Consider the following 24,699-nt stretch of genomic DNA (forward strand, 5'->3'; position numbering starts at 1 on the left):
TACTTCTGAATTGGAACTTCTTTGCACCTCTTGCTTACATAGTTAAGCAAATCAACAATCCCAAATAGCTGGTGTCAACTTTCAGTCCTTAGGTGGGAAGTTAGGAGCAGTTTAGACTGAGGGCTACTGACTTTAAAAGACAAGAGGGCCAAATTCTCTGTAGGGAATACACCAAAGAGGGGTTCATCAGTCCCACAGTGCCTACCTTGGTGATATCCTCTAAACAAAACTGAGAATAGTATTCAGCCCTCTATAGCATTAGTTCCATTTTGAGTCTGCAGCCCATTAAAAGGCAGTGATAACTCCTTGAATACACAGGCTGCTTACCTTTGGAAAATGTTCACAGACTTAGAAAAGTATCTGTGTGAAATTACGTCAAGTAGATGACCAAGTAAGAGCTTGGATCCTAGTAACAAGACTGCTCTTTGAATTATCAATCACTTAATTTTTAATCAAGAGTCAATACTGTCCCTCTCTTATCCACACATATCTTATGCTAGAGGCAGTTTTGCTTTTTAAATTAAGACAGTGATCAAACCATCATAGTTGATGTATTAAAAGACTCTACTACTCAAGACAATAGTGAATAGAGGAGCGGGGACTTTGCATCTAGAGATATGAACCTGAATTTAAAGTTATTTAACCTTTCTGAAACTCAGTTTACTCATTTGTAAAATGAATTGTTGATCATTAGATAGGACGATGCATATACATACAGCACAGTGTCCAAAATCCTTGGTATTTAATAAATGATAGTTATTACTATGAAAAAGTAACATATTTAGATAAGACTTAAGTAGCAAAGCATTTATATCGATCCCAGAGAAATAATGGTCCCTAACACAATAACTAAAATAACATTTCATCAAACATTTAATGAGAAAGTCAAAATAACTATATTAATAATGTCAGAGAGTACATATAGGTGGCTAACATGGTGCAAGAGTAGAATGATAATAACAACAACTATTAGCAGCCACCACTTAATGAGCCCTTACTTGCCACAAGGTCACACAATTAGAATATTAGAATTGGTATCTGAAGTCTCTGGCTTCAAAGCCAAACTCAGTCTTCTACAACAGTGTCTCTAGTGTCATGTGGGACCAATCTGTACAAGAAATGCAGAAAAGGGAAGTCAGGGACAGGTAAAAAGCCCCCATAATTATAGTTGTAATGAATGCTTGAAGCATTTTTTTTCCTCAGAGACCAAGGAGGTCACATAGAATGCCTTTTGACAAGGCAGAAACAGAACTACAGAAATGAAGTCTGAAGGGAATCTTTCCCTTCTTAAAAGCACACTATCTAACAGTAACCCTCAGTCTGAACTGCTCCTAACTTCCTACTTAAGGACTGAAAGTTGGTATCATCTGTTTAGGGTTGTTGATTTGGAACTCCTTAAGTAGGCAAGCAAGAGGTGCACAGAAGTTCCACTAGAGGTAACAATCACATGATTCCAATAGTCAACGGGTCTCAGTCTCCAAGGCCTTCCAGTTTTTGAGTTCTGTCTCCTTGACCTATGAAGAATCACATCACATACTTATTTTGTATCAGAAAGATGACAGGCACAAGGGAAGCAATTACTAACATCAACTGACTTAAAATCATAGGGAGATTCTGTCTAGCAGAACCTCAGTTACCCTCCTCAAATAGTTAGGAAGAAAAGACACTGCTGTAAGTTCTCATGAAATAGAGGAAAAGAAGACACTGCTGTAAGTTCATAGTCTGGTAGTCTTTGCATAGGTTAAAAGTTATTTTATTGCTCTATTAACAAGCAGTCATGTATTTAGGAAATGATGTTTTTCAAATGCCATCTCTAAAAACATCTCTGAGATGGTGTTAGGTGGCTTCCAAGGGAAGGGCGATAAAGCAGACAATAAATTGGTCCAGTAGGAACAAAGCTGTCATTTCAGTGTTCTTCCTGATCAAAGGTTGTGTGACAACAACATAAAAGAAAAAAATCATCTGTTACAAAAGCAAAATATAACCATAAACCATCGTACAACTTAAAAATATGAAATTATGCATATCATACTGGGGTTGACTATATGAACAGACTTCAGCTGGAACATAACATTTGACCTAAGTCTACATTTGAGTTAAGAAACATCCTAGTTATTAAACACACACAAGTGCTTTTTTAGTTTAAAATTAAGAGGTATCAATACATATTAATACATTTCCTTGTGGCTGGTAAAGGGATTCAGATAAATTGTATTCAATTGAGAGATAGCTTAAAGATAGCAGATCTTCAATACATCCTTCTTGTGGCATTTTTTCCCACCCACTATAACATATTTTTTTCAAAGTTAAAGGATCATTTAGTACTTCTTTTCTGCATTTTTGCCTACTTCTCTAGTTTATTCAAACCTACAATTGCAGCTACTCAATATATAAAGGCCGCCAAGAAATAACATGTGGTATGAACTCTATTTGGATGACAGTTTTCAAAGCATTTCATACTTTATTAAAAAGCCATAAAAGTAATTACTAGGTCATTAGTAAATATTTTTTTCTTCCAAAGGAGCTTCAAATCATGTCTCACAGAATTGTCTCACAAAAAATGCTTGTAGCAATAGCTTGCCTGCTCAGCCCCCTACTGTAACTGGTGTGCTTACTGACATAGGCATAAAGGTTTGAGATATGGTTGTTAATTAAGTGGCAATGAATGAGTGGAATTTAATATAGAAAGGGGCAAGAATTAGGAGTTAACATTTATTTTCTGGACCAATTTTATCTACTGCATAAAGCTAGCAAATAACTAAGGTTTTTTTTTTTTTTTTGGTAAAGAAACTGATGTTTATTTTCGGTCAACCTTACTTCCATCTTGCTTAAGAGCCTATGAAAGAACAGCTTAAGGCCACTTAGTGGTTGTTCCTACCCATTCAGTGACTGAGCAGTGGGAGCTGCACACCAGTCTTCTGTGGCAGGCTGAGTGCTCCAGTCTTCAGTGGGGAACTGCTGAATAGGCACAGAGGGCACCTGCACGCCTTCAGACCAGTCTGCAACCTCATGCTGAGTAGCAATGAACTCAGGAGCTGGAGCAGTCCATTCACCCTGAAATTCCTCCTTGGTCATAGCCTCTTCAGCAGCAGCCTACTCTTCCTTTTCAATCTCTTCAGGAACTCTGTAGGATCTCTGCAGAAGCAGAGATCAAGCATGACCTCCCATGGATGGATGTTCATGGGAGATGGTGCCACACATACACAGAACTTCCCAGGTCAGCATCCACTACATCAGACCTACTGAGTGAGCTCTGTTGTTGTTGCATGGAATGGCAATGTCCACAGAATGCAGAGGAGAATCTGTGTTACACAGAGCAATGGTAGGCAGGATAACGTCAGACGCTTCTATGAGAGTCTGGTGGTCAGCCCTAGAATCAGTAACCACCAAAAGATGTGGCTCCCAGAAGGCTGCCTGGATCTGGTTAGTGAAGGTTCTGGGAGTGAAGCCACCAACAGCAGGAGTGGCTCCAGTGGCTGCCACGAACTTTAGCACAGCTTGCTGGCCAGTATTCCTGGAGGATAGACACTGACAGCAGCAGGGTTTTCAATGGCAACAATGGCACAAGTTGCCAGCAAAAGCTTCTCCCAGGTCCTCTTCAGATTTATGATGTAGATGCCATCACTTTTCCTTTTGTAGATGTACTGTTCCATTTGGAAGTCAAGGTTGGTGCTACCTAAGTGGGTTTCTGCTGCAAGTAATTTAAGGACATTCTCCTCTTTCATTGGCAGGACTTCAAGGGCTCTGGACATTGTGAAAGTTTCCCTTTAAGTTATGACAGGAATCCAGAACAATGCTGTGTGGACCCCTCTCTGGGTAGTGCAGAAAGGCATAGCTCAGTATTAAAAACTACGTTAAATGGGCTCAAAGGAAAGATTTTTTATTGTTTTTACTTCCTCTGCCCCAGGAAGTTTTACTGTTACTTTATTTCAATTAAAAAAAATCAAATATATTTAATATGAAAACTTATAGCTTCTTGTAAACCACAAAGTAAGTCCATCTCTTATTTATTGATCATCCATATCACTTACTGTACTCGGAAGCAACAATTTCTCTCTAAGAAGTTCTCATTGAATCCACTTATGCCATTGAAACTCTCACTGTTCCCTCCTCCCCATTCCTAATAACTTCCTTTCTGAAATTAGCAACAAGTCACATAATGCTGAGAAGAGTCCAACTTAACTCTGATCACAAACACTCAATACTTGGACGACAGCTGACAATAGGTTTCCAAATTTAAAATACATGCCAACATATGTATTTTACACTTGTAAATGTACACTTGTGTACATTTTACACATGTATATATACTTTATAAAGCACTTCCATCAAATATGTATCTTTTCCTTTTTAATTAAAGCATCTGTTATTGCCTATCTGCATTTAGAGCATGATTGATCCCAACATTTAATTATTGATTCCTAAGCCCTGAGACCTAGTAAATAATTTGATTTTCCTGCCCACATATGGATGAGATTAATGTCAATGATAAAAACAGAAAGATTGACTAGTACAAATATAAGTACTTAACTATCATACATAAATACAAAGGAGAATATAACTCTGATTCAGAAATTTCTCAAAGATTTTAAGGGGAGAAAGAAAAATCTTAACACTATCAATCAATTTTACTCTCAAAAAAGGGTAAAAGATCTGACCACATATAACTAGGTTTTATATATAAGAAAGTTCCCAGAATACTCCAAGAATGAACATACACACACACTTTAATTGAAAATAAAGAACAGCGAATAAGAATAAAGCACAGAATGCCTCATCTGAAAGTATATAAGGAATTACTTTATTTTACTAGTTGCTAACATATGTCGTTCATATAACTCTCCCCCCAACTATGTTCCATGTCTGCTCCCAGATCGGGCAACACCAAAATCTACCCCAAAATAGCAATACTGAGTGGATACAGGGGCCACATACAGAAGGCACACAGTGGATATTCAGTACAGGTGCTAGGCAGTTGGGAGGAACATGAAGGGCAGAGATCAGGGCTAGGGAATAGCTAATACTACCCCCGTGGGTATGCTGGCTATTCCAAATTAAAAACAAATTTTCTTTGTAGAAGTTTAGATTATTTAGAACCCTGAATAAAATTCTCTCAAAAGTTAAATTTTACAAATGATAATTAGATTTTTATGCCAGCATAAATATCTATTGAAAATTCAAGCTACAGTTGAAGAAACTAGGATTTCAAATATATCTTTGGTAATAAAAATACAAATAAAATTTTGGCTACCATTTATCAGGTACACATTATGTCTCAGGCACTAGCAGGTACTATACATACCCTGTTTTATATAATATTCGACAATCTTATGAGGGCTGGCATTACCCTATTTTTTTGATGAGGAAATAGATGTTTAGAGAAGATAGCTTTCTGGAAGTCACAAGGTTAGGAAGTCTTGAAGTATGCATTCAACCCTAGGCCTGTTTGGTTTCACAGTCAACTCTTAATAATACAGCTTGCAGCTTTGCAAGACTCATCATAAGAAAGAAGTTGCTTGCTAGGAATGATCTATGTGGTCTGGGAGGTACAGAGTTTAGATCCAGGGATATCACAATGTCTGGGCATCAGATACATCGAATTGTATACTTTCAGTAACTGTACAGGCCAGTAACCAACAAGATGCTGCCTTCTATGGAAAATGCCTCCAAGCCTCATATAATCATGATATGAACATAATTATTTCACTATAGCTGCTTAAGGGAAGGCATTTTTCTTGGACCACTACTTCTAGAAATTATAAGTTGGGAAAAAAGGAATAATTGCCTATATTGCTAGCCTACTGGTATGGATCATTCCAAGTCAGGGGCTTCTAAGTAGAGTCTAGTTCACTTTGGGCCCTGGCTGTGTAGGTTAGATCCCATATAGAAAGAACATTTCATCCTTGCCCAGTGTTGATAGCTCCGTAAGTACCCATCTCCATCTGCTTTTTCATCTTCCTTGTCCTCTTTCTCTCAGTACCTCAGTGACCTCAATAGCGTCTATTCTTATACTCCTTTGACTTTTTGAATGATGCAACTTTTTTCTGGTTTTCAACTTCATCACAGTACTTAAATCGAGATTTGTTTGGGAAATATCCTTTTGGCTTGAAAGGCTCCAAGGGTCCCTGGTTCCCAAACATTGCCTTTTGGATGGCCTCCTACCAAGTCTATTCCGGGCTTTCTAGAAGGACTCACTCAGTTAGAGAATTGCCTATGGCCTAAAACATGAAAAGGACATTAATCTGATAGACATCAACAATGTCATGGATATTGCAAAGGGAATAATACCTACTCCTTGGAAAGTGGATCTGTTTTGAGAATTTGTAGTAAATGAATTAGTATGTGAAATTCTCAAATATAACTTATACACTAAAAAAAAAGTGCAAAGATTTTTTTAAAAAGTCTAAGGAGAAACCTCAAAAAGACTATGAATTTTCATTTTTGTGCTAGTCCTCTAGTAATAAATAAATTTAATTCTTTCACAGAGAAAAACAAAACTTACCTTTGGAAATCAGCAACCAACTTGACATCAGCTATGACAAACTTATGCTCAATAATCATGTGCTTCAGAAGTTTGTCTTGTTCAGCCACAGGAAAATGTTCTTCACAGAAAATACAAGGCACAGATGGAGAACCTTCTAAAGTGGTGGTGCCACCTGGACTTTCTGGCAGGGAAAGCGGCTCTAGGATACAATCCTTACTGTCTGGGAAAGACAAAAAAAAAAAGCTGAAACCAACTCTTTAGATGGATGATTTCTTCTCACCTCCTGCATTAAAAGGATCCTAAAGATATTTACATACCTCCAAAAAAAAAAAAAACATAGTGCCAGAAAGTAGGATACTTTCTTATCATTTTAAACATCTTTTGCAACCCAGAGGCAGGGAATATTGCAAAGCAGTTCAAACTCCCCATTTGCTTGGTTGAATGGGGGAAACCCATTCGTCAGGGCAGCTGTTCAAGCCGCCTTCTTGGACACTGGCCAAGGGCAGCAATTCCCCGGGTACTTGCAAGGGGAAAGGCTGCAACACGCTGGGGTAAGGTTCTAAGACCCAATTGTGACCTCTGATGAGAGTCATCACACTAAGTGAAGTGAATGGTATATACTGAAGCTACAGATGACGCCAGGCCTGTCTTTTAAGCTGCTTCCTGTCACACCTGCAAACTACTTTCTGTTTCTGATTATTTGTCACATACAGAGAAGATGGCTCTCACATTGGGTTGACACAGCATGTGCTGGATGGACCTAATGGCAATTTTCTATGTTGATTTATATTTATCTTTTGCTTATTACACAATTGTGTATCACATGTCAGGCTTCTGTGAACAAAGAGATGAATGCTCATTTACTAGACATATGGGGCAAACATTTTCCTGTCTGTACTATTCCTTTTTCTAACATCACCTACAGTACCTTCAGTGAAGTGTGTAAGGTCTATGTCTCTGATTTTAGGGCCTGAATCTGCAGCCAGTTGTGTCAAGAGCCTCCTTTAGTCATCAGAGTAGAATTTTGGACCTGTCACTTACACAGGCTGTTGGTAACCAGAAAACAAGAGTAAAGAAACTAGGGTAAGACCTTTGGCATTTTGGGGAGGGAGTGGAGGATGGAAGTAGAGGGAGAAAGAGAGAGAGAGGGAGAGAAGGAAAGAAGGAAGGAGGGAAAGAGGGAGTGAGGGCGGGAGGAATAAGGAAGGAAGATGGGTATTCCACAGTCTTTGAAATTAGATTAATATCAGTTCATCTTGGAAATTCTGCTTTTGATCCATATTCACTTCAAAAATGTGTTATAAATTAATAATAACAAATTATCTGTGTTAGTTCTCACTTTGAATAGCAACTTTGTTCAAATGAACTATAAAAACTACCATCCCAAGGAAGCTGAGTTTTAAGGAGATTCTATGCTGATTATTAACAATTTTATTGACTGTGTATGATCCTAAAAATGTCAAATTATTATTTTAGGGCAGTGCTTCTCAAAGTTTAATGTGCACATAAATCTCCTGGAGATTTTGAAAAAATGCAGATCCTGATTCAGCAGATATAATGGCCATGGAAATGCACCATTCAAATCTCCTGCTGCTATGAGCACAATCTACAAGAAGACCTCAGGTGCTATGTTCAGAAATTCCATTTGCACTGAAGCTAAGCCTCCCATAGGCTGCTCTAAGTCAATGAAAAAGGATTAATAATCAATATATATAAAAAACTCCTACTATTTAATAGTGAAAAAACAAAATAACCAGATTAAAAAATGGGCCAAGGACTTGAATGGACAGATCTCCAAATACATACAAATGGGCAATAGTATATGAAGAGATGTTCAACATCAGGGAAACAGAAATCAAAACCACAATGACATATCATCTCACATCTGTTAAGATGGCCACTACCAAAAAATAGAAAATTACAAGTATTGGCAAGGATATCGAGAAATTGGAACCCTTGTGTACCGTAGGGAATATAAAATGGTGTAGCTGCTGCTACTGAAGACAGTATAAAGGTTCCTCAAAAAATTAAAAATAGAACTATTATGATCCAGCCACCCCATTTCTGGTTTTTTGTCTAAAAGAATTGAAAACAGGATCTCAAAGAAATATTCGTACTCCTATATTCATTGAAGCATTACTGACAATAGCTAAGAGGTGGAAACAACAGATGCATAGATAATGAAAATATACTATTTAAATACAATGAATACTATTCAGCTTTTCAAAAGAAAATCCTATTATTTGCTACAACATGGATGAACCTTGAAGATATTATGATAAGTGAAATAAGCCAGTCACAGAAGGACAAATACTGCCACATGATTCTAATATCTAAAGTAGTCAAAATCATTGAAGCAGAAAGTTGTATGGTGGCTGCCAGGGGCTGAGAAGAGAGGAAAAAGAGGAGTTGCTGTTCAATGAGTATAAAGTTTGTTATTCAGGATGAAACTCTTAATGAGCTCAAGAGCTACTACAAAACGGACTCAGGAGCAAACTGTTTAGTAGACTACAGGTGGAAAATGGCTTGATTGCCCATCCATATTATGTATGGCTAATGAGACAACAGTGATCATACTCCTTCCCCTCATTATACCAGTGAACCACTTTAGAATCCAAAATTTTGGGGGCTGCCCCCCTTCAAGCCATCATTTCTTAGCTTTGAAACTACCTAATGGTAAAAATGTTGTGATTAAGTTTCCTTTCTCAGGTCAACTTTGGTAAAAAAGTGGGAAACTAAATGGTACATTAGTTTCACTTCTTGGCTATAGATTACCTATGTTTCTGGTTTATGCATGATACCTTCTTACCTTAATCAACTCCATAAAAACAAATTAGTGGTGTCTTCTTTAATAATGTAATAATTACAATAATGCGGAAGCTGCAGTTGTTTGAAATATTATAAATTCATGACATTTTAGAGAGAAATAAATCCTAGGAAGAGAAAGTAAGTGGATAAATATGAATCTTTCCTTATTAATATGACAAATGAAGGACCTTTATGCTGTATTATTACCTCAAATATTCTTTTGCATCAAGATATTTCATTTCCTTTACTGCTTTTACTCTATACTATCAAAGATACTTCAGAGCATTTAAATTAATACTGAGGGCCACGACTAGGAATGCTGAGGCTCTAAGTGAAATTCAAGGCTGGATATTGGCACAAAGTCCTCAACTTTATCTCCTTTCTATCAGTAGGGGGCAGGAGTCAGGGGCAGACATTAGGGATTTGGGAATATAAATGTAGAAGGATTTTTCATTGGTAAAGCTGGAAATAAACAAAGGCATTAAAATCTTAACTGTAGTCAACGGTAAATTTAATTAACCAGAATAATCTAATGCAAACAATACTGATGATCCTAACAGAAGGGCCAATGTAACAAAACACATTGACCAAATGCTTTCTGGCAAGAATGGGGAAACAGAGATTGGTGAGTGCTCTTATTTATTCAGTTCTATGGAGGAAAAGATGAAAAGAAAGGGAGAGTAAATTATGATTCAGAAGATTTGACTGGTTATTGGCCTGCATTATGCTTTCTAAATAAGTGGTGCCCAGTGGAAATATCATAGTGCATTCACAGAGGTTGGGTTTAACCTAATTTAATTGATTGGACTTGACAGGAAATTACTTTGACATTAATAGTCTAGTCAATATTTTAATGAAATGGGTTGGCAACTGGAAAATTGTAAATTACCTATCTGATGCTCCCTATTAAGTATAATTAGTATTTTTGATAGAATCATAAATTTCTGAATTGTAGGAGTAAAAAATATCTCTATTTACAAGATTAAATAGCTATGCCATGTTTTTATTTTAGTGTCTGATGTCTTAATTCATTAATATGAATTTTTTTAGTGCAACAGTTTTGTTTTTATGGAACAGGAAAAAATAATTTCTTTAGGCATAGAAAAACACATTAATAAATAAGGGACTTTTAAAAGTAAGTACCACATAACCACTGATTTAAATTCTTGTTTTAGAACATTTGAATTTCTTAAACTACATATGTATATCTGTCTTGTATCAATTAGTTCCTTGAAAAAAATTAGTTTTATTTTTCTACGGAATAGAAAGTATTCTGTTTTTCTGACAATTCTACAAATGCATTTCTCTCTTTGGTTTATGTCTTAAACATAGCAATACTTTAGAATAAAGTCGAGTGGTACTTTCAAATTAGCAACTATTTCGGATAGATTTTTCATTTAGAGAATAATGAAATTATTAACTAGAATAATTTATTCCAAAAAAGTCCAGATATGTAAATATCTTATGAGATAAGGGATTTGGAATATAAATGTAGGGATTTTCATTGGTAAAGCTGGAAATAAACAAAGGCATTAAAATCCTAACTGTAGTCAACGGTAAATTTAATTAACCAGCATAATCTAACGCAAACATTACATGGGGTAAAATAGTATCACTCAAGATTCCCAGTCTTAAGATCTGGGGTATTGACTCATGGAAAAAAACGCTGATATTAAAGAGATTCAGAGTCTTAAAAGTAAAGAAGATCCTCAAGAAATCTACATTAAAACAAAATACCTAAGTGACTGTTTATTTGAAGTTATTAAGTGGCAATCAATGAAACTGAACCAGATGTTTATACAAACCACATGAAATAGATATACAATAATTATCTTTAAAAAACTGAAAGTAAATCAAATTAAGCAAGCCAGGGAAAAATTATATGTCCTGAAAAAAACATAGCAACTCACCTATGGTTTTCGTATGTTTTTTACTTTGATCCAAAGGTAGTTATCATGATTCTAAAAAAATCTTTACTTTGGACTTTAATTTTGGATATGCAAAAAAATTTCCAGAACAATAGTCTATAAACTATTATTCTTTGTACATCTTGTATTCTAAGATCACTCCATATTTTCTAGTGTTTGCCAAATGATCCTATGTGGGATGAGGTCCTATATGAGAACACTGAAAGACAAAAAAACCAACACATTGTAAATCCTTAAGAAACATACAAATAATACTAATTAGGTATTTCAAGCTCCTGAGGAAAACTGCTCTTTACCTGGTAAGTCTTATTCAAACTAAATAAATTTTTAAAAAATATCAATTAAGCCCTACGGCTTTCAAGTTTGAAAGCAAATTCCAAAATACTCAGCCACTAAGCTTTGTGTGAGTGTGAGCACAGGCATGTGGTATATTTTCCCTCTAAATCTAAAATGAGTTTTTCTTCCTTAATGGTCAACTTTCCTTCCTTTCCATTTCTATGCTTACATACATGATCACTTTCTCTGGTCACTAGGTGAAAGAAAGGCTGTGCCTCAATGAGAGTTTATTTTCCTTGATGGACTTGAATTATAGGAAAATTAAATTAACCTTCATGGCAAACTGCCATGAAATACCCTTGACTTTCTAGAAAAGGCACTCAAAATCATTCAGATTCATTTGAACTGGTCTTATATACTGGGCCAGAGTTAACAAAAGTGCTTAGTTGTCTCTAAGAAAGGAAAGGTTGAGTTCCTGTTGTTGAAGAATTTCAATCATCTGTGGGAGTATCCAAGGAAATCTTGGATAAGGTCTTGGCTGGGGTAAGCTGCCACCACTGCTATTTTGAAAGTGCAGTGGGCTCACATACCCATTGTGGAACCATTGTGGAATGAGGAAGTGGCAACAATAGATAAAAATCTTGTTTCTCTCTTTGCCTCTCAGATCTGAAGCCTCAAATCTCCTAATACTCTCCCCATAGGCAGATATTCCCTAGCAATGAGATGCACATTAATAAAAAGAATGGAAAAATGCGGAAGGTGAAAAAAATTAAGGGGACTTTTAGAAGCAAGCAAGAGAGAAATAGCCAGCAAAAGCTAATCAAATGTTTGCAATTATTAAAAGCATTGTTCATTGTCCTCCTTTTCTCTTTCTTCCCCAACCTCTTCTCATTCTTAACTCTAATTCTATAAAACTGAAAGCATTTAAGAAATAAGACTTTTCAAATAGAATTATTTTCAATAAGATTCTAAAGTTAAAACATATTAGGGAAATGTTTGATTGCTGAAACTGATAAAAATGAGATCAGCACCCAAAGACATCAGGTTTCCAAAATCCCAGCACTCCACTAAACACTGATTATGCATGATTGCACGATAGTCATTAAATAAAATACAAAAATGTAAAATAAGTTATTGGGTTGTATAAAATAAGCTAAGCGAAAAATAATGCTATTCAATATATCCAATGTTCTTAAAAATATATTAAGAGGTTATAGTAGTGGTCAATCTTTCAGAACACAAAAGTGCTTTGCTCTGAATCTTACCACCAGCTGTCATTTCTGCTGTATTTTAAACCAGTGATTCGCAATTAGGGAAAAGATACTGTTATGATAATTTGGGAAGCTTTTTCACCTACCCGCCCCTAGGTGAAAACCATTGGGATGAACAAATTCTTACTTAAAAAAAAAAAAAAAAAAAAAAAAGAATAAAGAGTACAAAGTTTATTAATATCAAAGAAATGACGCCTACATTTATGAAAACATAGGTATATATATTTTTTGGTACATTTAGAGATTATTTAAAAACTTCAAGAACAATTTCTTTAAAATTCAACATTTGTGTGACATCAATAACTCCATAAGAGAAGATCTAGAACTATAAATAGCCAAGGGATATTTTGAAAACAAGGAAAACACCGCATTACTGGCACTGCTAGTTTTTGGTGAAGCAATTGTTTTCAGGAGTACAATAAAACTTTAGAGCTTGAAAAATAGGGTTTTCAATATTCCACATACCTATATTTTATAATTATTTTCAAAAGTTAGTCTGTTGTTATGGTATGCTGGTAGGGTGTTCAAATATTTCACCTGAAATTTCAGAAGCTGTTGCAGCTCTTAATCCGTTGTCAAAAAAAAGTCTTCATTTTTTAGTTTGTGATTTTCTATCTGTTGATAATCCTGGACCATTGTTAGTGACCCAATGGCTAGACAGTAACTATACAGCAATCTTAAGAATTAAAAAGTAAATGTAAAAATGTTAACCATAGGAAGCAGAGTTGCCTCTGTCTGTAGCAAGATGACAATACTACTCACAGCTCTGTCTGTCCTTATCATTTAAAGGTTAACAGAGCAGAGCCAGCAAATATCTGCCTCCAGTAGCTTCTTTCTGCACCCTTCCCTCTCCAAATGAGGACTCTTCCTTTCTATAGAGAAGCACCGCTACTGTTCTAGGACTTCCACATTCTCCTCTTATTCAAAATGAAAGAACATCTCTGAATGGTCTTCTGTACTTTTTGGTTGACTGATGTAATTACTTTGATTAAAATTCTCACTGAACTATTGTGATTAAGCCTTATAGCATTTTAAAACAAAATGTTCTAAATGCAAAAATGAATACATAGTTCACTATAGAACTTGTAAGCAAAATGAAGGGAAAAAACACCCATAATCTCACCATTCAGAAATAACCATTATTAACATTAAGACGTTTTTTCTTTAAGTATTGTCATACCTCATTTTATTATGCTTCACAGATGTTGTGTTTTTTTTTACAAATCGAAGGCTTGTGGTAATTGTGTAGAGCAAGTCTATCAGTGCCATTTTTCCAACAGCATGTGCTCCTGCTTCGTATCTGGGCTACCTTTTGGTAATTCTTATAATATTTCAAACTTCGTCATTATTATTATACCTGTTATGTTGATCTGTGATCAGTTATCTTTGTTGTTACTACTGCAATTGTCTTACAGTGCCAAGAACCACGCCCATGTAAGACAGCAAACTTAACTGATAAATGTGTGTATTCTGACTGCTCCACTGGCCATTCTCCTATCTCTTTCCTTCTCTTCGGGCTTCCCTATTCTCTGAGACATGACAATATTGAAATTAGACCAATTAATTCTACAATGGCCTCTAAGTGTTCAAGGGAAGAGACACCCATCTCTTACTATAAATCAAAAGCTAGATATGATTAAACTTAGTGAGGAGGCATGATGAAAGCTGACATAGGCTGAAAGCTAAGCCTGCCATGCCAAACAGCCAAGCTGTGAATGCAAAAGAAAAGTTCTTGAAGGAAATAAAAGTGCTACGACCGTAAACACATGAACGATAAGGTGAAACAGCCTTATCGCAGATATAGAGAAAATATTAGTGAGGGTCTGGATAGAAGATCAAACCAGCCCCAACATTCTTTGAAGCCAAAGCCTAATTCAGAACAAGATCCTAATTCTCTTCAATTCTACGAAAGCTGAGAGAGGTGAAGAAGCTGCAGAAGAAAATTTGGAAGCTGGCAAAGGTTGGTTCACGAGGCTTAGGGAAAGAAGCCATCTCTGTAAAAGTGTAAGGTGAAGCAGCAAGTTATCCAGAAGATCTACTTAACATAACTGATCAAAGTGGCTACATTAAACAACAGATTTTCTAAGTGGACAAAACAGCCTACTATTTCAAGAAGATGCCATATAGGACTTTCATAGCTAGAGAGAAGTCAATGTCTGGCTTCAAAGCTTCATAGGACAAGCTGACTCTCTTGTTAGGGCCTAATGCTGCTGGTGCCTTTAAGTTGAAAGCCAATGCTCATTTACCATTCTGAAGGTCCTCAGGGCCCTTAAAAGTTATGCTAATTCTACTCTGCCTGTGCTCTAAAAATGGAACAACAAAGCCCAATGACAGCACATGCTTCACTTAATATTTTAAGCCCACTGTTGAGACTTCTACTCAAAAAAGATTCCTTTCCAAATATTACTGCTCATTGACAATGCACATAGTCACCTAAGAGCTCTGATGGAGATGTAGAGGAGATTAATGTTGTTTTCATACCACTAACACAACATCCATCTGCAGCCCACGGATCAAGGAGTCATTTTGACTTTCAAGTCTTACTATGTAAGAAATACATTTCATAAGCCTATAGCTGCCATAGCGATTCCTCGGATGAATCTGGGCAAAGTCAACTGAAAACCTTCTGGAAAGGATTCACCATTCTACATACCATTAAGAACATCTGTGATTCAGGGGAGGAGATCAAAATATCAACATTATCAGGAGTTTGGAAGAAAGTTGATTCCAGCTCTCATGGATGACTTTGAGGGGTTCAAGACTTCAGCAGAGGAAATAACTGCACATGTGGTGGAAATAGCAACAGAATTAGAAGTGGGCCCTGAAGATGTGACTGAATTTCTGCAATCTCATGACAAAACTTGAACAGAGGAGGGATGAGGAATTGCTTCTCATGGGTGAGCCAAGAAAGTGGTTTCCTGAGATCGAATCTACTTCTGGTGAAGAGGTTATGAAGACTTGAAATGACAACAAAGGATTTAGAATATTCTACAAACTTAGTTGATAAAACAGTGGCAGGGTTTGAGAGGACCGACTCCAATTTTGATATAAATTCTATTGTGGGTAAAATGCTATCAAATAGCATCAAATGCTACAGAGAAATCTTTCATGAAAGGAGGAGTCAATCTATGTGGCAAACTTTATTGTCTTATTGTAAGAAACTGGCACAGCCACCCCAACCTTCAGTGACCACCATCCTGATCAGTAAGATGCCATTAACATCGAGACACCACCCTCTGCCAGCAAAAAGATTACAACTTGAAGGCTCAGATGATCATTAGTATTTTTTAGCAATAAAGTATCTTTTAATTAAGGTATATATATTTTCTTAGACATAATGCTACTATATATTTAACAGACTACAGTATAAACATTACATTTATATGTACTGAGTAACCAAAATATTCATATGACTAGCTTTATTTGCAATATTTGCTTTATTGTAGTGGTCTGAAACTGAACCTGCATTATCTCTGAGGTTTGCCTATATATTTCAAGATAAAAAAATTAATCCAAAAAAACCTTGATACTGGCTTTTCTCCCCACTTACTATGCTACAAGTAACTTTCCACACCACTGAATATCCTATAAAATTACTTACAATAATCATAATATTCTAACATTTGAATGTAATTTATTCAACAAATGCTCCATTTCAGATATTTAGGTTGTACGTATTTCTTGTTTTTATAAATAAAATTTCAGTAAAAACACCTGTACTTATTTTTTCCCCCTTTTTAATAATTTTCTTGGGGTTAATTATTAGAAGCAGAATTTCTGGATCAAAGAGTATGGATATTTTAATGTGGATCACTTACATCTTTAGTTATGTGGTGGCTAAAGAAAGTTTGGGCATTAGCAGTTAGGAGGTGAGGTTAGTAGAAGAAACCAGATATCATAATGATTGACTTTGAATATAAAGCTGTTTTCTTTCTTTCTTTCTTTTTCTTTCCTTCCCTTCCCTTCCTCCCTCCCTCTCTTTCTCCTTCCTTCCTTCCTTCCTTCCTTCCTTCCTTCCTTCCTTCCTTCCCTCCCTCCCCCCCCTCTTTCTTTCTCTTCTCTTTCTCTCTCTTTCTCTCTTTCATTCTTTCTTACATGAAGAGAATCAGAAAGGATGGTCAACAATCTCTCTAGCCTCAGAGCTCCTCATTTACTTTCTAGAGCAGAAGGGCCTGAGCAGGACTTTACTACAAGTGAGACCTATTCCTGGGTAGGGATGCAGGCCATGTCTCAAAAGCTTCTTTCAGCAAAAGGCAGGCTAGGGCTGAGGAGGAAACAATTAGTATTTTACTGAGGTTTTTTTTTTTTAATTTATGGAATACTTTGTTTAAAGCTTTCTTTCTACCCTGTCCTATTCTCTCAAGCTTAAAGACATTTCTGCAATACTTTTATTGGTTATTAGACACTAACCAAGATCAATTTCCCTTTTCAACTGACCAGTCACCGAGTGATTATAGATAATTAATTTACACAAGTTAAATTACTGAGTTTGAGTAGTTGGTATTAGTAAACAATGTATTATTGTTTTTGACCAGTGGTAAGTGGTAATAATGTATCAAGGCCTCCAGTGGTAGTTCTCAAAGTGTGGGCCAAACCAGCAGCATCAACATCATCTGGGAACTCCTTAGAAATACAAATTACTGGGCCCTAGCCCAGGATCTAATGAATCAGAAATTCTGCGGGTGGGGCCCAGAAAAGAAATCTGCATTTTAACAGTTGGCCAGGTGAGTCTGACACAATTTAAGAATCACTGGCCTACAAACCTGACATCACAAGATCTTCTTGAGAAATTGTTTCATAGGACTTGTAAAGTGCAGGGGGACAGATGCCAAAAATAAGACTGGAGAGGAAGGCAGGTAACTGGTTAGGGAGAACTTGCCGTGTCAATAACAACGTTTAGATTTTATAAAGTAATTCAGCTTTTCTCAAAGAGTGGTTAGGACCAGAATTACCTCAGACCTAATTAATCAAATTCTTGGGGTAGGGCCCAGAGCAGGATCCCCAGGTGTAGCTATGTACACTAATCTTCAAAACCCATTGCACTGGCCTACACTGTTGCCTGGAAAATGTCATGTAGCTTCTAGAACCTGGTACTTTCCTGTCCAGTGCATTTCAGCCTTTGCCCTTAAACCACAATATACATTGTGTGTTTTCTGTCATAAATGGCTATTTATTGGTATTGCCCAGTGCCCTGCAACTGAGACTTCTATTTCCAGAGTTGAAGATTCTGATAGAGAACCTTTTTGAGCAGAGGTTGTTCTGAAGAGCAGGGCCTGAACTTTCATGAACTCTGAGAACCCATGAAACTGTCTACAAAAATGTGTACATACACATATATATTTCTCAGGGGAAAGGGTTCACAGCTTTCAAAAGGTTTTCAAAGAGATCTTTGATGCTCATAAAGCTTAAAAACAAAACCAAGCCCATAAAAAGCCCACTGGTCTAGAAAGCAAATGATAACTATTTAAAACTGACATAAACACTGCACAAAAACCTGACATTGCAGAGCTGTGTAGTAACTACACACACAAATGCAAATGAATGGTATGTACTGTGTAACACTGGGCACTGAGAAAAATCTGAGGGCCCACACTGCCCAGAGTGATGATCTAGAACTCTAAAAGCTGGAGCTTTCATAGTTAAGGGGCTTTACTCTCTTCAAGGTCAGACTGATGAAGTGGATGGCTTATTTTTATTAGGCATTATGCTACGAAGTTTACATATAATCTTTCATTTAATTTTCAGATCCTATGAGGAAGGCAGTTTTGTTACTGTTAAGTAGTAAGACTCATAAACAGTTTAAAACTTGTCTCAGTGGGTCTGTGACAACTCAATTCCATTATCACATTTCTGAAAATCAGTCAATTGGCAACAGCCTCATTCAGTGACTATACTGCCATAGCCAAAGGTCCACCAATCCCCCCACGTTCCTGCTTCTGAGTCTGCTTGCTAGTGCCTGATCTCTACAATTCCCCAAACCCTAAGTAAGATCAATAGTCTGCCGATTGAGAAAGGCTGTGCCTTACAAGTGCAGGTCTCCGCTCTCCAGCAACAATAAATCCAGCTATTTTAGATATTGAGTAATGGCCTTTTCCTTGACTAAAAGATTATACAGGGTTACACAGCCAGTAGGAAGTAGAGAGGAATGAAATCCACAAAGTCAGAATCCAGAGCCCAGCTAGAGTCACTGTATCTCCCTGAGCAAATACCTTAACATTTGGATTATGACAGAGAAACCTTGGTTTCCCCTTCCCTTTCTTGACAGTAGGAATGTTGTTATTTTAAATACAATACAGGGCAATTTATTATTGCTCTGTTCTATTTTTTCTTATTTTTTATGGACACTGTGAATGGCTAAGTCCATATGAAGTTAGGCAGCATTATCCATCCACTTCTACAACCAAAAGTATCTATATTTTTAATTGAAACAAATTTAAAATATAACTTCTTAAATGGTAAGCTTTGAAGAGTTTCTAGATATGAATAGCATATTTTACACTAATAAGACAAAATATTTTTCTTAAAAATATATAACCTTAGATTGTTTACAAAACACTCTAATAGGCAATCCCACAGAACAAAACTTTTCTGTCATTAAATTACCTTCATTGATATATTAATAATTAACTTACCCTTTAATATATCAATGCCGAAAACAAATAACGTAAAATACTTTTTTCACAAAAAAGTAATTAAGGCAAATAGACAACTCCTAAAAAAAAATTGAAACTAAAAATATTGTTTGCTGTGGGAATTTAAAGTCCAAAGTTCTCTTTGTAATGACAAAATTCTGTACAGTGCTCTCTCTTTGGATTTCACTGAACTTTAATATAAAGCTGAAAATTCCTGGCCAGCAGCTTGGCCATTTTAAGATCAATAAATCTGGGCAAGCAGTCTATCTACATGGCTTGATAATCTTTTTTTTTTTATTGCTTTTTAAAATGTCTCAGTAATTTGGAAGACAGAACGTGAAGAGAGATGAAATCTATTGAGGCTGCAAAACTAGCAGGGCAGATTGTAGGAAGGAGGAGAGCTATTAAACGCAAGCTGTCTGAGAGCAGTGTAAAGAAGTCATTGTAGAGAAATAGAAAGTAATGAGTTAGGGAACACCAATTTCTAAAGAAAATGAGTACACCCTTGGTACTCATATGCTACAAGACACTGAAGAGAAGAATAAATATTTAGTAGAGGATAATACTCTAAGCCTTTAGCACAGTGCTTTAAAAACTAAATAGAATTCTAAGATGTCTACTGCCTTCGTATAGGTCAAAAATGTTATTTAAAAACCAAATAACTGATTTTATTTGGGATAAATGGTAGTTCAGGTCACCTTGCTTTAAAAAAGTTTTCTATTATAGAATGTTCAAGTGAAAGCAAGCAGAATGACACAAGAGCTTTGACTAAAGCCTTTGTTATTCACAAGGATTAAACAAATGAGCAGTAGTGTTTTTTAATGGAGAGATGATTATGAATAAACTCATAAAAACAGGTACAATTCTAAAACGATCATGAAGGTTAAAGAATTTAAGGATTTGGGGTGAAATGTTACACATGTGGTAATATTTAGACAAGAAGTATGAACATAAATGAGGAAAGAGTTTAACATTAGAAAAATTAGATTTTTTTTCCATCATCAATTTGAGAATTACCATTCTTTCCTCTCAGAAAAAGCAAGAAGTGACTATTATCAGTAAAAATGAAGTTAATCTGAAAAACAAAAACACAACCAGAAAGTAGATATAGCTAGGCATATGAAATACCATCTATTAGCTCTTTATAGGATGCAGCAAATTTATTTTGCATTCTCCCATATTTTTATAGGCTAAAAACCAAATCTTTGGCTGTTAGGTGAAACAGGCTTTACAAAGGATAAAAGGAGGCACGGTTAGTCTCCTAGGATATACATTATTACTAGTTTTGACGGAAAACATCAAAGCTGAAACTTCATTCCCACCACTCAAGCACCTGGTTGAAACTGATGACACCAGATAACCTAGAGTATACAGGAAGCCATGCAGGGAATTCAAAGACTCGAATGCATTGCTCAGAATGATTACTATAAAATTTATGAAATTACCATTGGCTGGCATCTTCCCAAGCTACCTGGGCAGACCCATAAACAGAACCCTGAGGCAAGATCTACTAGAAACTAATTAAGGGTTATGTGACCTATTATCACAAGTTCTAATCTTTCTCACACACATTTCTGTGACTAGCTTTGAATGATATTAACAATTCTACCAAATCCTGAAAAAACTGTTAAGACTAAAAGAAAAATACTGTAAATTTGTAAGAGGTGAACCTCAGATGAAACACGCAATCATTCTATGCTGTAACTATCTATTCATCTTGGAAGTCAGAAAAGATAGCACAGACACCTGAGTAGGCTCAAATCTGTTTCCATCACCTGTGCTCTCTGCCTAGCCTCCCTTCCTGATTTCACTCCCATCTTGCCCTAGTTTTAGGAAACTAATACATTCCTTACACTCTGAAATATAATTAGAAAATTAAAGTAGTAAGGCTGATCCCTTCCTAGAAATAATGACCTATGGAAGCAAGACTGAGGGGTTTATTCAAGAATATACATTGCTGTTAATTTGATGATAGCAAAAAAAATAGAAATGACCCAATATCCAATAATAAGAGAACAAATGAATTACAGAAATTAAGTGAGCCATTAAAATGCATTTTGAGAGATTTAGCGGTATGGGAAAATACTCAGGACACACCGTCAAATGAAAAAAATGATAGAAAACCATATTTATAGTATAATACCTATTTTTAAAATATAGGTGACATATTTTTAAACAAAAGGAACTACCAAACAAAGCAAACAAAGAAACTATGCTGGAGAGGGGAAAAGACTTACTTTTGTCTTCTTCCTCCTTTTAATCTTGTTGGTGTTCTAGAAGTTATTATACCCATATCTCAGGAAGTTCGTGTGATAGGTAAACTTACCCGCTTTGTAAAATGTTTTAAGATAGTTTTTCCCCCTCAATGTATCTGTAAGTCCGAGATTGCTTAATTCACATTACCTATCGATTTGGGACCTGAGACACTACACAAAATCCTTTTAATCCTTTTATTCCTTTTCTAGAAAGGGCAGACTAGAGGCTGAAAGTCCAAAATGAGAACGGCTCCTTAGTTTGTGTGAGCTATTACTTTTGTGCATGCACTAACACATTTACAACTTTCCCTCTCAGTTTCTCTAATAAAGACTTGAACATTAAAAATCTTTCCTAAAACTTCCTTTTTCTTTCTTTCTTTTTCTTAAAATAAAAGGCCCTTTGGACTCTGTAAACAAAACCATGAAAAGCAAACAACTAAAAAGCAAAACCACTGGACAGTGTCTCTTGAATTAATAGTTCTTAAGTAATCTTTTTAGTGGTTAATTATCTAGAAAATGCATTCCCTGTTGAAGTACTAAAAAAAAAAAAAAATCTTTGGGATGTATCTGTGGCTTAATTTCCTTTGTACAGATTTGCAGGCCATGCCATTCCTCATTCCTACATACTCTTTATTCCTGGATTATACTCTTGTGCCAATTAGCGTTAGGTGTTTTAAAGAGAAAACTGATTTTCCTTCTAATATTTGGAAAACAGTGGGTAACAAAAACTCTATCAGTTAGCCTTTTATAATCTACAATAGAGTAACAAATTTTGATTTAGTGTAACTTATGCAAAAATATAAAAATTTATTGTATTTTATTTTATTTGGGGATAACAAAACAAAATCAGAACATCTGCTGGCATGTTAAATGTCTAATTAAATCCAGCATTGAATGAATCAATTCATTAGCAACAAGCCTGGTTTATTATCTCATTAATACAGATGGTTAAAATCAGGAAGGAAAGAATAAAAGAACCTCAAAAAGTACAAAAATAATTGCAAAGTGACATGGGCATCAGAGCGAATAATATTTCAGGCAGAGCACTAAGAACTTAGCTTTTCAAAGATTAAAACAAAAATCAATTTGCTAATATGCAAAGGGGGACATTTATAAAGATACGTTTTATAAAAAATGCCATAAAGGCAAGTTGGTAGCATGGGGATAAATACATAGACAAAAATGTTCACTGGAACCACAGCAAGAATATTTTTTGTGCCAAAATAATAAAATATGGTAATAATAATTTAGAAGTTTATATATAAAAGTTAAATAAGGTTTCCCCATAGATAGCCAGATTTGTTTTTTCACTTCCCATTTGAAAGTTTGCTCATCTTGGCAAACAGCAATCACTCAATAAAAAAGGAAACTTTAAATGAATTATTAATATTAATAGATAGGAAAAATGATGACACAGTTCATTTACCCATAGGCTACTTATTTGGTGAACTTAACTTCAAAATAGTAGCACAGTACTATGAATAGGGTTGCTAGATAAAATACAGGATGTCCAGTTAAATTTGAATGTTAAATAACAATGAATACTTTTTTTTTTAGTATGTCACAAATACCACATGGCTGTGGGCCCCAACCCCAAGGACTGGTCCATGGCCTGTTAGGAACCCTGTTAGGAACCGGGCCACACAGCAGGAGGTGAGTCACACAGCAGGAGGTGAGCCGCTGGCCCAGCGAAGCTTCACCTGTATTTACAGCCACTCCTCATCACTCATATCACTGCATAAGCTCTGCTTCCCATCAGATCAGTGGCAGCATTAGATTCTTATAGGAATGTGAACCCTAGTGTAAACTGTGTATGCAAGGTATCTACGCTGGGAGCTCCTTATGAGAATCTAATGCCTGATGATCTGAGGTGGAGCTGAGGAGGTGATGCTAGCACTGGGGAGCAGCTGCAAATAAAGATTATCATTAGCAGAGAGGTTTGACTGCACAATAACTGTAATCGCTTGAATCATCCCGAAAGGCCCCCACCCCCGCCACCCCCTGGGGTCCATGGAAATGTTGTCTTCCATGAAACTGGTCCCTGGTGCCAAAAAGGATGGGGACCACTGCTGTATGCTATTGCCTAGTACAAGTATATCCTATGCAGTACTTGAGACATACATAGTGTATATTAAAAAAAAGTACTTGTTGTTTATCTGAAATTCAAAATAACTTGGCATCATCCTTTATTATCATTTGCTTAATCTGGTAATTCTAACTAGGAATGGAGCAAGAAAGGCTTCTGTGTATTCAAATTAGATGCTAAAACTCAAGCCCTTACCTCAGAGAGGGCTCAGACTCTCTCAAAGCCTATGAACTCGCAGCCCTCATGCCAAATTTACCTAGCTGATATATTTTATTCGCTATGCAAAGTAGTTTAGTTTCAGTTAGTTACCATAAAAAAAATGGAAAGAGTAGACATGAAAAAACAAATCCGGATTCTGGCTTTTAATTAAAAAACTGGATATTCTGATAATATTGGGAGCACACACCCACTCTCAACAATCTGGATCTGAATGGCTGCTTCCTTAGAGAGGATAAGTATGTTCCATTTGCCATGATCCTCCATGCTCCCTATTATTCTAACATCAGGTTGAAGGTGGTATTAAATCAAAGTGGTCATGAGTAGATGAATTCTAATAATACATGTTGTTATTAGACTTCATCTAATCCTATTTTGCATCTCACATCCCTCATTTCTGTCACCTGCCAAGTCCCTTTGAAGGCTCTGAGTTCATGGCATGACTTCTGCTATATACATTCATCTTATACCTAGTTCTCTCCACCACACATTAGAATATGGAGAGTTGATAAAATGCTGCTAAAATCCATTTCTCCTACCAGTTTTTATGTTTGATGAGGGCAGAAAGCTTGTCCATTTTGTTCATTTTTCTGATTCTAGCACCTAGCACAGTGCCCTGCACACAGTAGATGCTGGGTAAATATCTGTTTGATTAATAAATGAACTGTTACCAGGCAAGGAGAAGCAGAATAACTAAGGAAACAAAACCCCCGAAAATAGAGCAATTTAGGAATATTTGGTGT

General features: G+C 36.1%; 1 protein-coding gene and 1 pseudogene across 6 annotated transcripts in view; both read right to left on the reverse strand.

Moving 5' to 3' along the window:
- ZNF277 (zinc finger protein 277) overlaps positions 1 to 24,699 on the reverse strand; it is a 94,846-nt gene that overhangs the window by 40,707 nt on the left and 29,440 nt on the right. For 2 of the 5 annotated variants that reach the window (XM_045565116.1, XM_045565120.1), the window contains exon 2: positions 6,503 to 6,704. In XM_045565116.1, the coding sequence (XP_045421072.1) occupies positions 6,503 to 6,704 (202 nt within the window). Of the gene's footprint in view, positions 1 to 6,502; positions 6,705 to 11,202; positions 11,420 to 24,699 lie in introns of all 5 variants that reach the window. The other 3 variants (XM_045565118.1, XM_045565119.1, XM_045565117.1) reach the window with 2 other exon arrangements.
- Positions 2,786 to 3,952, reverse strand: LOC123647568 (annotated as a pseudogene). Its single transcript, XR_006738284.1, has one exon. The product of XR_006738284.1 is annotated as a 40S ribosomal protein SA-like (transcript).

This window comes from Lemur catta, chromosome 11, assembly GCF_020740605.2.
Source record: "Lemur catta isolate mLemCat1 chromosome 11, mLemCat1.pri, whole genome shotgun sequence".
In the NCBI taxonomy this organism is placed as follows: domain Eukaryota; kingdom Metazoa; phylum Chordata; class Mammalia; order Primates; family Lemuridae; genus Lemur; species Lemur catta.